Source organism: Pteropus alecto, unplaced genomic scaffold (genome assembly GCF_000325575.1).
Source record: "Pteropus alecto unplaced genomic scaffold, ASM32557v1 scaffold43, whole genome shotgun sequence".
In the NCBI taxonomy this organism is placed as follows: Eukaryota; Metazoa; Chordata; class Mammalia; order Chiroptera; family Pteropodidae; genus Pteropus; species Pteropus alecto.
In genome coordinates, this window is record NW_006435764.1 from 7,639,369 (window position 1) to 7,650,508 (window position 11,140).

Sequence of the window (11,140 nt, forward strand, 5' to 3'; positions counted from 1 at the left end):
GACCGTTGGGAAAATGATGGGGGACTGGCTACACCCTAGCCCGTGCCCTTGGGACCAGCAGGAGAGTTAAAGTCTTTCACTGTGGCCAGAGGCCCAGACCAAAGCTCGGCCCCCATGGGAGGGCCTGGTGGCCTTCTTGTCCTAGGCAGGGGCCGAGGGCCATGATGGCATGGTCTTTGCAGTGGGAAAGGCACTGTGGCTGGGTGTCTGAGACCTGGGATCCTGTCCGTGCCCTGTGCTGTCCCTGGGGGTCACCTCCACCCTGGTGAGCCTACGGTTCTTGCCCTCTCTATTGAAGCGGGCAGCACCAAGGCAGAGTCTGCTGCCTACCCCGCCCCCCGCTGCTCTCTCACCTGAGGAAATGGGACTGAGCCCCTGCTCTCCAGGCTGCCAGCAGGGGCAGCCATCCGGGGTGGGCAGTGTCAGCTGTGGGACCCAGAACCTGGGCAGGCATGGTGGGGGTGTCTGCCAGTGTGGCCGAGGACTGCTCACCTTTACCCGGTTCCGACCTAGGGACTTCTCTTTGATGCTTAGTGTGCCTCCTGCAGGTTTTAACCCCCATCCACAGGTAGGAGGCAGGTGCAGAAGATTTCGGTGACAGTCCCAGGGGCTCATGTGTACCCCAAGTCAGAGCCTGGCATGGCCCTGGACTTGCCTGACTCTGGCCTCTGCTCTCAGCCACGCCTTCCCCCAGCCCTAGTCTCCCCCCCCGGGAGGCAGTTTCTGGGCCTTAGCAGAGGCTGAGAAGCCAGTTCGGGCAGGATTTGGGTCAGATTTCCCTGCCACAGCCAAGGAGGAGCCTCCTGAGTCCCCACGGGCCCAGCGGGCCTGGATCCCGAGACAGAAGCACCCATTCCACCACTCACCGCCCCACCCACTGGGAGCTTTGGGCCTGGGCTGAAGATCCAGCCACTGGTCACAGCATTGCCACCGACCAGCTGTGTGACCACAGCCAAGTTTGTCACCTGTCTGAGACGCCCTCACTCATCTGTAGAATGGGGGCGATACCGCGTCTGCTGTCGAGAGTTTTAAACACGACAACGGGGACAGAGCAACCCAGGTAGCGTCTAGCACGGGGTGAGTCCCCTGGATGCAGACCCCAGCTCAGGGCCACCATAGCAGTGCCATGGCGCCTCAAGCCTCGGGAACTCCCTTCCAACGAGACCCTTCCCGAACGAGGGTATTAGAAAAGACCCCTGTCTGGCATCAGTGCCGTTGACGGTGTGATGGATGTGTGCTCCCACGTTATTCATCAAAGCCCCACGTCCCTCCCAGGCAGGACCCAGCCGAAGGAACCCTGAGGCCACACTCTGGGCCAGTTCCAGAGCCGAGGGCAGGCCGGGCAGGGCCATGTGAAGAGTTGGGAATGGACTCATTGCTGGAGTCCCTGGGTGCCCAGGTTTTATTTATTTATTTGTTTGTTTGTTTGTTTATTTATGTATCGTGTTATCCTAGAGGAACGTTGAGACTCAGGGCTGCTTGGTGACCATCCCAGGGTCCCGAGGACAAGGAACAGGGACCGGCCCCCAGCCTTGTCTTTCCTACTTTCCCCTCAGCTATCCTGGATCCCATGACGCCTTGGCCTTGTCGTCCCTCCCTCCTGTGTGGGGCCCTCTGAGCCCCCTCCCCACCGCTTCCCCACTGTTACCGGTTGGCCTGGCCCAGCCCCCACCCTCAGCCCAGCCACTGTGGCTCAGAAGCTGCTGGCTCAGGAACCGCCAGCTTTTGCTGAGTGAGCGAGTCCAGAGGTGCTGTCTTGGCACAAACCACCACTAGCAGAGCCTGCTCCCTTCCTGCCTCCTCAGGGTCGGCTGTGACGAAGGGGGATGGTGCGGATGGGCAGGAGGAAGGCGAGGGCAGAGGCGCTGGTGGCCCCCACCCCACACTGCCGCCAGGGTCTTCAACTTCAGGGGGAAAAGGGTCCTGAGGCCCAGAGACGGTTGCTGTTTGCCTGGAGTCACAGACGGAGAGCTGAGACCGCTCTCCACAAAGACCAGGGTCAGAAAGTCGGCCTGCCTTGCTGGGCTGTTTGCCGCAGCTGTGAAACTTCCTGCCTCAGCCCTGCCTGCCCAGGCTGGGTCCTTCCTCATTGATCCACCCTCGGTTTGCATAAAATTTGCACTAACAGTAACAGAAAAGGCAGTTCTCGCTTAAGCGCCTCCTGTGCACCAAGGTCTTATGCACGATCTATGCGTTCAGTGACTCTCGACTAGGGCCATTGGGATTGTCCCTACTTTATAGAAGTGGAAACTCAGATTCTCAGCACTGAAGCATTGACAGTCACCTGTCGGACAAACGCAACTGAGCACCTGATGTGTGCTGACTGCCTAATGTGTGCCACATACAACCCTGGGCCCCGGGCTGGAGGAGGTGGAGGGCAAAGATGTCTGAATCCTGTCCTTGCCCCCAGGAGACCTCATGTTTTGTCATTCTGCCCGTGTGACATCCTGGTGAGGGCCTCACTGGGAGCATCCCTATTTTACAGATGGAGACTGAAGCCCAGAGTGGCAGGTGCGTTGCCCAGGGTCGATCCCTGGGCTCAGCTCTCCAGGTCTCAGGACCCCACCCTATGTCTGCTGTTTGCCTTGCAGCCAGCCCCACTCAGACGAGGGCCACCCGCCACCTCTTGAAGCTGTCCCTGTCCCCTGGAAGAGTGTGGGTTCTTGCAAAAGCCACAGGGAGCCCCCTGGAGGCCCGGTAGAGACCTGTGCAGCGGAGGAGGCCCAAGGCCAGGAGGGTCCTGCAGCCGCCCAGCTGGACGTGTCACGCCTGCGCAGCTCGTCCATGGAGATCCGCGAGAAGGGCTCGGAGTTCCTGAAGGAGGAGCTGCACAAAGCCCAGAAGGTGGGGGCCTGAGGGGGAGGGGGCCGCCCGGGAGAGCTGCGGGCTCTCACCCAATGCCCAGAGAGCCCATGCACCCATCAAGGCCAACTGCTTGCCAGGCCTGTGCTGGGCATGAGGTAAGTCCAAACAAAAGGACAGACCACTTCTTCCGGTGACTTTTAAATGACTTTTAGAAGCCTTGACTCCTCTGAAAACCTGTTCCAGGCTCTAATGGACTGACAACTGGGGTTTCAACCTCACGCCAGGAGCTAAATGGAACATGCACCATAAACTAAGGCAGTAGAGGAAGCAGGCTAAGGCCCAGAGGCCCTGGCAAGATGACCCGGGGCATGGAGCCTGGTCAGGGCGCCTGGTTCCCTCGATGTCAGGCCCAGGGGCTCCTGAGGGCTGACAGCCGCCCGCCTCGTGCCCCCCAGGAGCTAAAGCTGAAGGACGAGGAGTGTGAGCGACTGTCCAAGGTCCGGGAGCAGCTGGAACAGGAGCTGGAGGAGCTGACGGCCAGCCTGTTCGAGGTACGGTGGCCGGCCGGCCAGGGGGCAAGCTGGGCGCTGGGTCTGTCGGGCGTCCATCGGCTCCTCACCACTCCTTCTTCCCAGGAAGCCCACAAGATGGTTCGAGAAGCCAACATGAAGCAGGCGGCATCAGAAAAGCAGCTGAAGGAGGCACGGGGCAAGGTGAGGCCCCCACCTGCCCAGGCCCGCTCAGAGCTCCCGCCTGCCTCCCAGCCCGCAAGCCCTGCCTTCCTCCTACCCAATCAGACCCTCAAATGGCCTGGTGGGGCCCCCAGGGATGGGCGAACCGAGGTCCGGAAGGGTGGGGCAGAGATGATGCGGCTGAAATTCCACGGCACCGCAGAGATCTTTCTGGAGCGGGGGCCTTCTAGGGGCCGGGAGGATCCTGTGGCCATTGTCATTTACTTTCCGTCCTCCTGCACTCCCTTTACAAAGCAGAAACCTCAGTCTGGCTGTGGGAGGCTGAGCAAGCATCTTCTTGTCTTGGAGTCCGCTTGCCCATCCACAAACTATGAGGGCTGGGCTGTTCCTGGCTGCTGGGGCCCCCTCGGTGGGAGGCCCGGCCAGGCTCCCAGACATGAGCATCTAATGGAGTCCCGGCTTACAGTGCGACCTTGGGCGAGCCATGTCACCTCCCTGAGCCTCAGTTTCCCCATCTATAAGACGGATATCTCAGTTCCCATCTCAAAGGTCGTTCCAGGGGTGACTGGCGGGATTAGATGCTAGTTGCTGCTAGAGCTGGGGGGGTAGCCTAAGCTGGGGTGGCAGGCAGTGGCAGCCAGGGTGGTATTAACCCTGGGCGAAGGTTGGCAGCCACCTCATTCTGGCCAGATCGACATGCTGCAGGCGGAGGTGACAGCCTTGAAGACCCTGGTCATCACGTCCACACCAGCATCTCCCAACCGTGAGCTGCACCCACAGCTGCTGAGTCCCACCAAGGCCGGGCCCCGCAAGGGCCACTTCCGTCACAAGAGCACCAGCAGTACCCTCTGCCCAGCCGTGTGCCCTGCTGCAGGCCACATTCTCACCCAGGACAAGGAAGGAAGAGAGGTGAGGGGCAGAGGCCGGACAGTGGACACGGAAAGGGGAGACGGTCCAGCTGTCAGCCGGGCAGTGGGGCCCAGTGGGTAGCAGGCCTGTTCCTCCTTGCTTGTGTGACCTGGAGCCTGTCCTGTCCTCTCTGGGCCCGTGTGAACTCTGGCCATGAGGGCTGGGCAGGCTCCTTGTGATATGAGGTTTCTGGCCCTCCGCCTCCAGGTGCACAATCTGGGGGGCCTGATAACCCCCTCCCCGCCCCTCCAAGCAGTCGGTGGCGTGCTCTGCACCTGAGCCTGGCCTTGGGCCTGAGGGCCTGCCCCCGAGGGGTCTGCAGGGTCGCACACTCCCTCCGCCTGAAGAGGCCGCTACTGGGCCTGCCCCATGGCCACACTGCTGAGGCCCAGGGCTATACCTGGTGACAGCTCTGGGCTTGAAAGTCCCCAGCATCCTCTGGCTGTGGTGCCCAGACAAGCATGGCCTTTGGGGACTTTCTACCCCTCTGCAGCTGGGTACATGGGGTCCTTGGTTCAAGCTGGACAATGGACTACAATGTCCTTGGTTGTGGGTCCTTGAGCAAGTGGGGCCACTTGTTAGTTCTCTCACTTGGTAAATGGGGACTCTTGAGGACCTAGAGGAACTGATGAGATGTGGATGTCAGGGGCTCAGCTCGGGGCCGCACCCAGCAAGCACCCACGGGAGCTCTAGTGGGGTTCGGCTTCCTGGGAGTCTCAGACACCAAGACGGCCCCCCAGCTCCATCCTGTCCTGTGTCTCTGGAGCTTCTGGGGAGGCCTCTTCTCCATCTCTTGAATTCTGAGCTTCCAACTGGATGCTAACATCTGCCTCCTCCTGTCTGTCTCTGTTCACTTGTCTGTCTGTCTGTCTGTCTGTCTGTCTGTCTCTCTGTCGGCCCAGCCTGGGCTGGCCCCCCTCCTCTCCCTGCTCCTCTGCGTGGTCCCCAGCAAGGCAGTTCACCTCACCTACGAGCCGGCCTGGCAGCTCCCTCCTGGGGAGCCGCCCACAGCCCCCACCTTCGCTACCTCTCTGTCCTTTTCCCGACAGGTAATACCTCTGGAGGGGGGGCCACCCCCCTGCCTCCCAGCCTCACTCATTCTGCATGTTCCTCGGAGCGGCCAGGATGTCGCCCCTCAGAGCCTGTGTGTGTTCCCTCCTGTGTGCATGTGCCTGTGTGTGCCTGGGGTTACCTGCGTGTACCTGCGGGGTCCCTCTTCAACCTACTCTCCTCAGGGAGGCCCTGGACCCAGGTCTGTAACCCCATAGTGCCAGGAAACTGAAAACACACCTGGAAGTGAGACTCAAGTTCTCAATTCTTTGATGCAAAGGGAAGAAAGTGGGTTCTTCTTCGGGACTCAGGTCTGCACGGCCGCTGGGGACAGGCCCGCTGGCGTGCTGCGGCCTGCCCTGCACCCGCCCTGGCTGCCACCTCCTTCAGCTCTGCCTGTCTCTGCCATGCTGGCCCCCAGCCCCCTGACCGCCCACCCCGCTTGCCCTCCTCCACAGGTGGACACAACCCTGTTCGCAGAGTTCCAGGCCTGGAGGGAATCGCCCACTTTGGACAAGACCAGCCCCTTCCTGGACAGGGTGTACCGGGAGGACGTGGGCCCCTGCCTGGACTTCACCACACAGGAGGTGAGGCGGGGCAGAAGTCGGCCAGCCGGAGGGCCCAGCCCCCCAGCTGGAGGCCTGCCCCTCACCACCCCGCCTGCCGCCCTGGTCTGCCGCAGCTCTCGGCGCTGGTACGGGCTGCTGTGGAGGACAACACGCTCACCATCGAGCCCGTGGCTTCTCAAACACTGCCCACAGTGAAGGTGGCCGCAGTCGAGTATGGCAGCACCAAGTAAGCTTAGCTCCCGTCACCCCTTCCCGCCCACTTGGAAAGCTCCACTTAGCTTGACTCTGCTGAGGAGGTGGCCAGGGAAGACTGAGCCTCAGGCCTGCCTGCGGGGGTCCTGGCGTGGCACCCGGGGGTGAGCAGGGGCTGTGGCATGCGGGCCAGGCCCAGGAGGAGTACAGGGGCACCTGCCAGGAGAGGGACAGTGGCTTCCCCCACTTAGGGCAAAGAGGCATCTTTGGCTCTGCCCACTGGCCCATCCTGCCCCTAGTCATGGACCCTCAGGCTCTCCAGGGAGTCCGGGAGCTGGGGTCTCCCTTTTCTTGGCTGGCCTGATGTGCATCCCCCTCCCATTCCCGCTCTCTCCCACGGTGGGTTCTGCGCCCCAAACGACACGTAAGTGATGTCAGTTGCCAGCTCTGCGTTCTGCTAGTGAAAAACCAAACAGCCCTGGCATCTCGTCCTTCCTGCTACGCAGCCGACTTTGAGCAGGGCTGGAGCAGAACAGCTTAGCCAGAGTAGAGCAAGGGGCGGAAATCGGGGAGTGCTTCTCCTCGGCCTTGGAGGGAGGCCCCCTGGGGGAGCCTCATCATGGAGGGGGACATTTTAACCGGGTTTGAAGGATGAATAGCAGTTTGCCAAGTAGGGAGGGGCCGTTCGGGCCGAGGGAACAGAACGCGAACAAGTTTGTGAAGCCGCGTGTTAACGGAACACCACTTAGTTGGCGGCTGGAGCAGGGGGGCGGGCAGGAAGAGGGGGCTGAGGCTGTAGAGGGTGTTTAGGGTCCAGCTTGGTTAACAGTCCATCCCAGGGGCTTCTGGGCTGCCCCCACCCCTCTTTGGCCTGGCTCTGGGCTCCCTGGGAAGCTGGGTGGGGGAAGAGGGTGCCAGGTCCCACTCCCATGTCTGTTTGCTGCCCCTCCCTCTGTGGCTCCTCTTGGCTGCTGCATCCTCCTGCATGAGCTGGATGGACAAGCCCCAGCTGGCCCCCATGACCCCCTCTGCTTTCCCCCAGCACATGCGCCCTGAGTGGGTTGGCCCGTGCCTGTCGCCACCGAATACGGCTCGGGGACTCTGAGAGCCACTACTACATCTCGCCATCCTCCCGGGCCAGGGTGAGTCACCCATCTGGAGTGTTACTTGGCTCTTTAGGGAGCCCCCTGGGCTGAGACTCTGATCCCTGGGCTTGGCAGCACAACCTCGATCCACAGAGCAGGCTCAGAGAGGCGCAGAGACTGACTCAGGGCACACAGCCCAGCCAGGTGTGTTAGCTGCCTACTGCTGCATCACAAATTATCATAAACTCGGTGGCTTGAAAACTACCCATTTATCCTCATCTCCCTGGGTCGGGAGTCTGGGCACAGCTTAGCTGGGTCCTCTGCTCAGGGACTCCTGGACTGCCTCAGTCAACATGTCGACAGCTGCATCCTTCTTGGAGATCGGGGTCCTCTTCCGAGCTCACGGGGCTGTTGGCAGAATTCAGTTCCTTTGTGGCTCAAGGATTGGGATGTCTGTTTCCTTGCTTTGCAAAATCATGGGTGTGACGTCCATTATCTCTGTTGTCTAATGTGACCTAATCAAGGGAGAGACACTAGCTTGTAGCTCCAGGCTTCTGGCCCCAGGCTTCGGGAAGGGCTCTGAGGCGTGTCTGTTACACAAGCTGACAGTCAAGCCATGGGTGCCGAGGGGCCTCTGCGACGCCCGGCTTCCACCCTCTCGGGCCATGTGACCCAGGCTGGATCAGGCGACCTCACCAAGATGCAGGGTAAGGGCGGGATGGTTCCCGTTCCTCTGTCCCCTTATAGACTGAAGAGGATTGTAAGGAATTAAATAGAACATGCTAGGAAAACTCCAAAGCTCGGTGCAAAGGTCTCCCCTTCACCTGCCAGAGGCTCCTCATGGGGACTAAAGCTGACAAATGGCCCCATCGTTGGGCATTTGTAGAGTGAGGATAGCTTTTTCAGTCCTGACACCTTCCATAGGGCATTGGAGCATGTTGTCCTGACACAACCCACCCCCCTTCTGCCTCCCAGCAGTGAGCCAGGCTCTCATTTACCCAAAGGGAGTCTGAGCCTTAGAAAGGGAAGGGGCGTTCCCGCGGCCCCTCAGCCGACCTGGGGTCTCCCTCTTCGGAATCGAATCTTTTTGCCGCAGCCCTCACCCCGTGCATCTGTGCCCAGAGCCATATTTGGTGGCCACTGGTCCCCTTCGCCCTTTCCGATACCAACCAGCGTTTAACAGAAGGATCCATGTCGGACATGCCCATGTCTAGAAAAATTACGTCTAGCACTTGGCTTCCTACAGGCCTGCCTGTGCGCTGTGCTGGGCGGACCTGGTATGGGAGATGAGAGCGCATGAAGCTTTAGGATGTGGTCCCCACCCTGAAGGGACCCAGGAGTGTGGAGTCCAAAGGAAGAAGAATTCTGTCCCCAAAGCATGACCCTGGAGAGAGAACCTCCCTGCTTCCTGCCGTCCCCTGATCATGGCCTCCCGTGGGGGCCCACTGCCCGCTGGACAACACTGCAGCCTGGTCACACCCTCCCCTCTCCCGCCCACAGATCACAGCCGTGTGCAACTTCTTCACCTACATTCGCTACATTCAGCAAGGCCTGGTGCGGCAGGACGGTGAGCGCCCTCTAGTGGTCAGAGTGGGGATGGCGCCCGGGAGGGCACGGTAATGGGCCAGCAATAGAATCAGCCCGAGGGTTTTGCTGTCGCTTCTGAGGCCTGGACTCTGTGAGTGGGGAGGTTGTGTGTTAGTAAAGGGCTGATAAGCCTCCTGGTGCTGAGATGAGCTGCAGAAGGAGCCTCATGGGCCCCGCCTTACCAGGAAAGCCAGCCCAATGCCACCCCCGTACCTGGGTCTGGCAGCTTTCTCCTGCCCAGACCCTCTCCCTACCCCCAGGGACCCGCAGGAACAGCTCCCTATTACTGGCTTGGCACTTGAGGCCTTTCAGTGGGGCCTCTCCTGCGAATCCCCTCCCCTCAAGGTGTGGCCTCCTCATGGTCCCCTGAACACCAGCCTCCCACTGTGCCCTGGTTCCATCCATTGTCCTCTGCCTCCCATTCTGCAAAGCCTAGCTTCTCGCTTCTCCAAACTGTTCCCTGATGCGTCTCCTCTCAAACCACTTTGGAGTCTGAGCCTCTCCTCCCTAGCTTGAAGGTCAAGTTCAAGCCAGGCCAGGGGATGAGCCCTGGGGGGCCACCTCCTTCCAGGTACATGGGCTGACACTGTGGCCCTGTTTACTACTCAGGGTCATTGTGCTATCCCAGCGAGGTGGGATTGGAAAACATTTGTAGCATGTTGAGTATGTGGCGCTGTGCACATGCATATCTGTGTCAGGCTGTGGAAGTGACTATCACCTCCTCCTCCAGTGCAGAATAGATCCTTTAGTACTCAACAGTTTGCGAGGCCTCAGAGTGGAGCCTCGGAGACGTCCAGCCACTCACCGAGGTCATCCGTCCTGAGGGACTGGGGAGCCCTAGAGTGCCCGCCAGCTGCCCTGCCCAAAGCCGGGAAGGGGGCCAGGCTGACTGCCTGGGGTGACCTTGAGCTGTCATTGAGCTGTCCACCCTTTCTCTGCCTGCAGCAGAACCGATGTTCTGGGAGGTCACGAGGCTGCGGAAGGAGATGTCACTGGCCAAGCTGGGCTTCTTCCCCCAGGAGGCCTAGGGCCTGGCCTGGGCCTGGAGCGGGGCTCAGAGCTGGAGCCAACACCTGCCCCAGGATGGACAGACAGCAGGAAGACAGAATTCTGCAGTCACCCCTGAGCCAGAAGTTGAACAGACTAATGGCTAGGCTACAGAGGCAGCACTGAGCCGGTACCAAATGTCCATCCCGGGACAGACAGGACCTCACGAGGTGACCCTTCTCTTTTCCCTAGTGGTACCGCAGCCACCAGGAGACTCTCCAGAAAGTACCAAAGACCAAGGAGCCTGGACCCATGCTCAGGGGCTCAGCACTTGTGAGGGGACGCCTGGGGCAGCCAGTACCCCTCACCCCTAGTCCTGGGAGGTGCTGTCTGCAGGTGCCTTGTTGCTGCCATGTCCTCAGAAAGGGACCGTGCTGTGTGGCCTGATCTCTGGAGTATCCCCCACCCCAGTTCCCAAGCCCGGGGCCACCAGCACCCCTTCGTGGCCATCCCTCACCTCATTCTCAGGTGCCCGTTCTGTTGGACTGTCCCAGTGGGCCTGCCATGGGAGGGGCTGGCGGGGACATCCACATCAACAGGTATCTGCTTGAGAACTGCCCCCCAAGCGTTCTTAAGCTGGATCAAGGCTCCTCCCGCCACCCTCACCCTTGACGTCCCCCGTCCCCGACCTGAGCCCTGTGCCCCAGGAGGTTCTGCCCCCACCACCGCTGGAAGGACGGGGGTACTTTTCTCCCAAAGCAAAACACGGACAGAGCCTCAGGACATCATGCCTGTTTTCAGCGGTGGGTGACCATTCAGACAACAGGGCCTGAGGTCGCCAGGACCTGTACGCAGGACCGGGGTGGGGTGGGGTGGTGGCAGGACCCAGGCCCCTCCTCACCGCTGACAGCCCACTCGGGACCCAAGTACAACCTGGACACATCCCTCACCATGTCCGATTTCCTCCTCTGAAAGGAATGTAATGCGATCTCTATTTAATAAAGGAAGCCTTTGTTGGTAGAGGCCGGCAGCCACGCGCCTGCACCCCTGCGCCCTGGGGCTCGGGCCAAGTCTTGGGCATCTAAAGGAATGAAACCAAATCCTTTCCTTGCCCACCCACCCTCGTGCTTAGGATTAAACCCAAATCCTGAAGGGACTGCTAGAGGGAGCACCGTTTGAGTCCTCCCCAGCATTCCGTGGGGCTGTGGGATGTGGCTGCTGTTGGGGAGAAAAGGAGAAGGTGCTAGAGCTTGTTCTGCTGCTG

At 60.5% G+C, this 11,140-nt stretch overlaps 1 protein-coding gene across 5 annotated transcripts; it reads left to right on the forward strand.

The window, feature by feature from the left end:
- Positions 1 to 2,568: 2,568 nt before the first annotated feature.
- Positions 2,569 to 10,896, forward strand: RAB3IL1 (RAB3A interacting protein like 1). 5 transcript variants are annotated; one of them, XM_025046381.1, is made up of 9 exons: positions 2,569 to 2,844; positions 3,261 to 3,356; positions 3,441 to 3,518; positions 4,188 to 4,406; positions 5,915 to 6,043; positions 6,139 to 6,251; positions 7,260 to 7,359; positions 8,803 to 8,869; positions 9,835 to 10,896. In XM_025046381.1, exons 1-9 carry the CDS (start codon positions 2,785 to 2,787, stop codon positions 9,915 to 9,917), a joined length of 945 nt encoding a protein of 314 aa, XP_024902149.1. In that variant the 5' UTR covers positions 2,569 to 2,784; the 3' UTR covers positions 9,918 to 10,896. The 5 variants fall into 5 exon arrangements, with proteins under 5 accessions (XP_024902149.1, XP_024902145.1, XP_024902146.1 ...); XM_025046377.1 differs by lacking the exon at positions 2,569 to 2,844 and having other exon boundaries at positions 2,889 to 3,356; XM_025046378.1 differs by lacking the exon at positions 2,569 to 2,844 and having other exon boundaries at positions 2,889 to 3,356; positions 9,838 to 10,896.
- Positions 10,897 to 11,140: the final 244 nt, after the last annotated feature.

Coding starts and splice junctions, on each gene's coding strand:
- RAB3IL1 (XM_025046377.1), top strand. CDS start 3,162: ATGACCCGGGGCATGGAGCCTGGTCAGGGCGCCTGGTTCCCTCGATGT. Junction 4,407..5,914: donor AGGACAAGGAAGGAAGAGAG/GTGAGGGGCAGA, acceptor CCTCCTCCACAG/GTGGACACAACCCTGTTCGC. Junction 6,044..6,138: donor TGGACTTCACCACACAGGAG/GTGAGGCGGGGC, acceptor GGTCTGCCGCAG/CTCTCGGCGCTGGTACGGGC.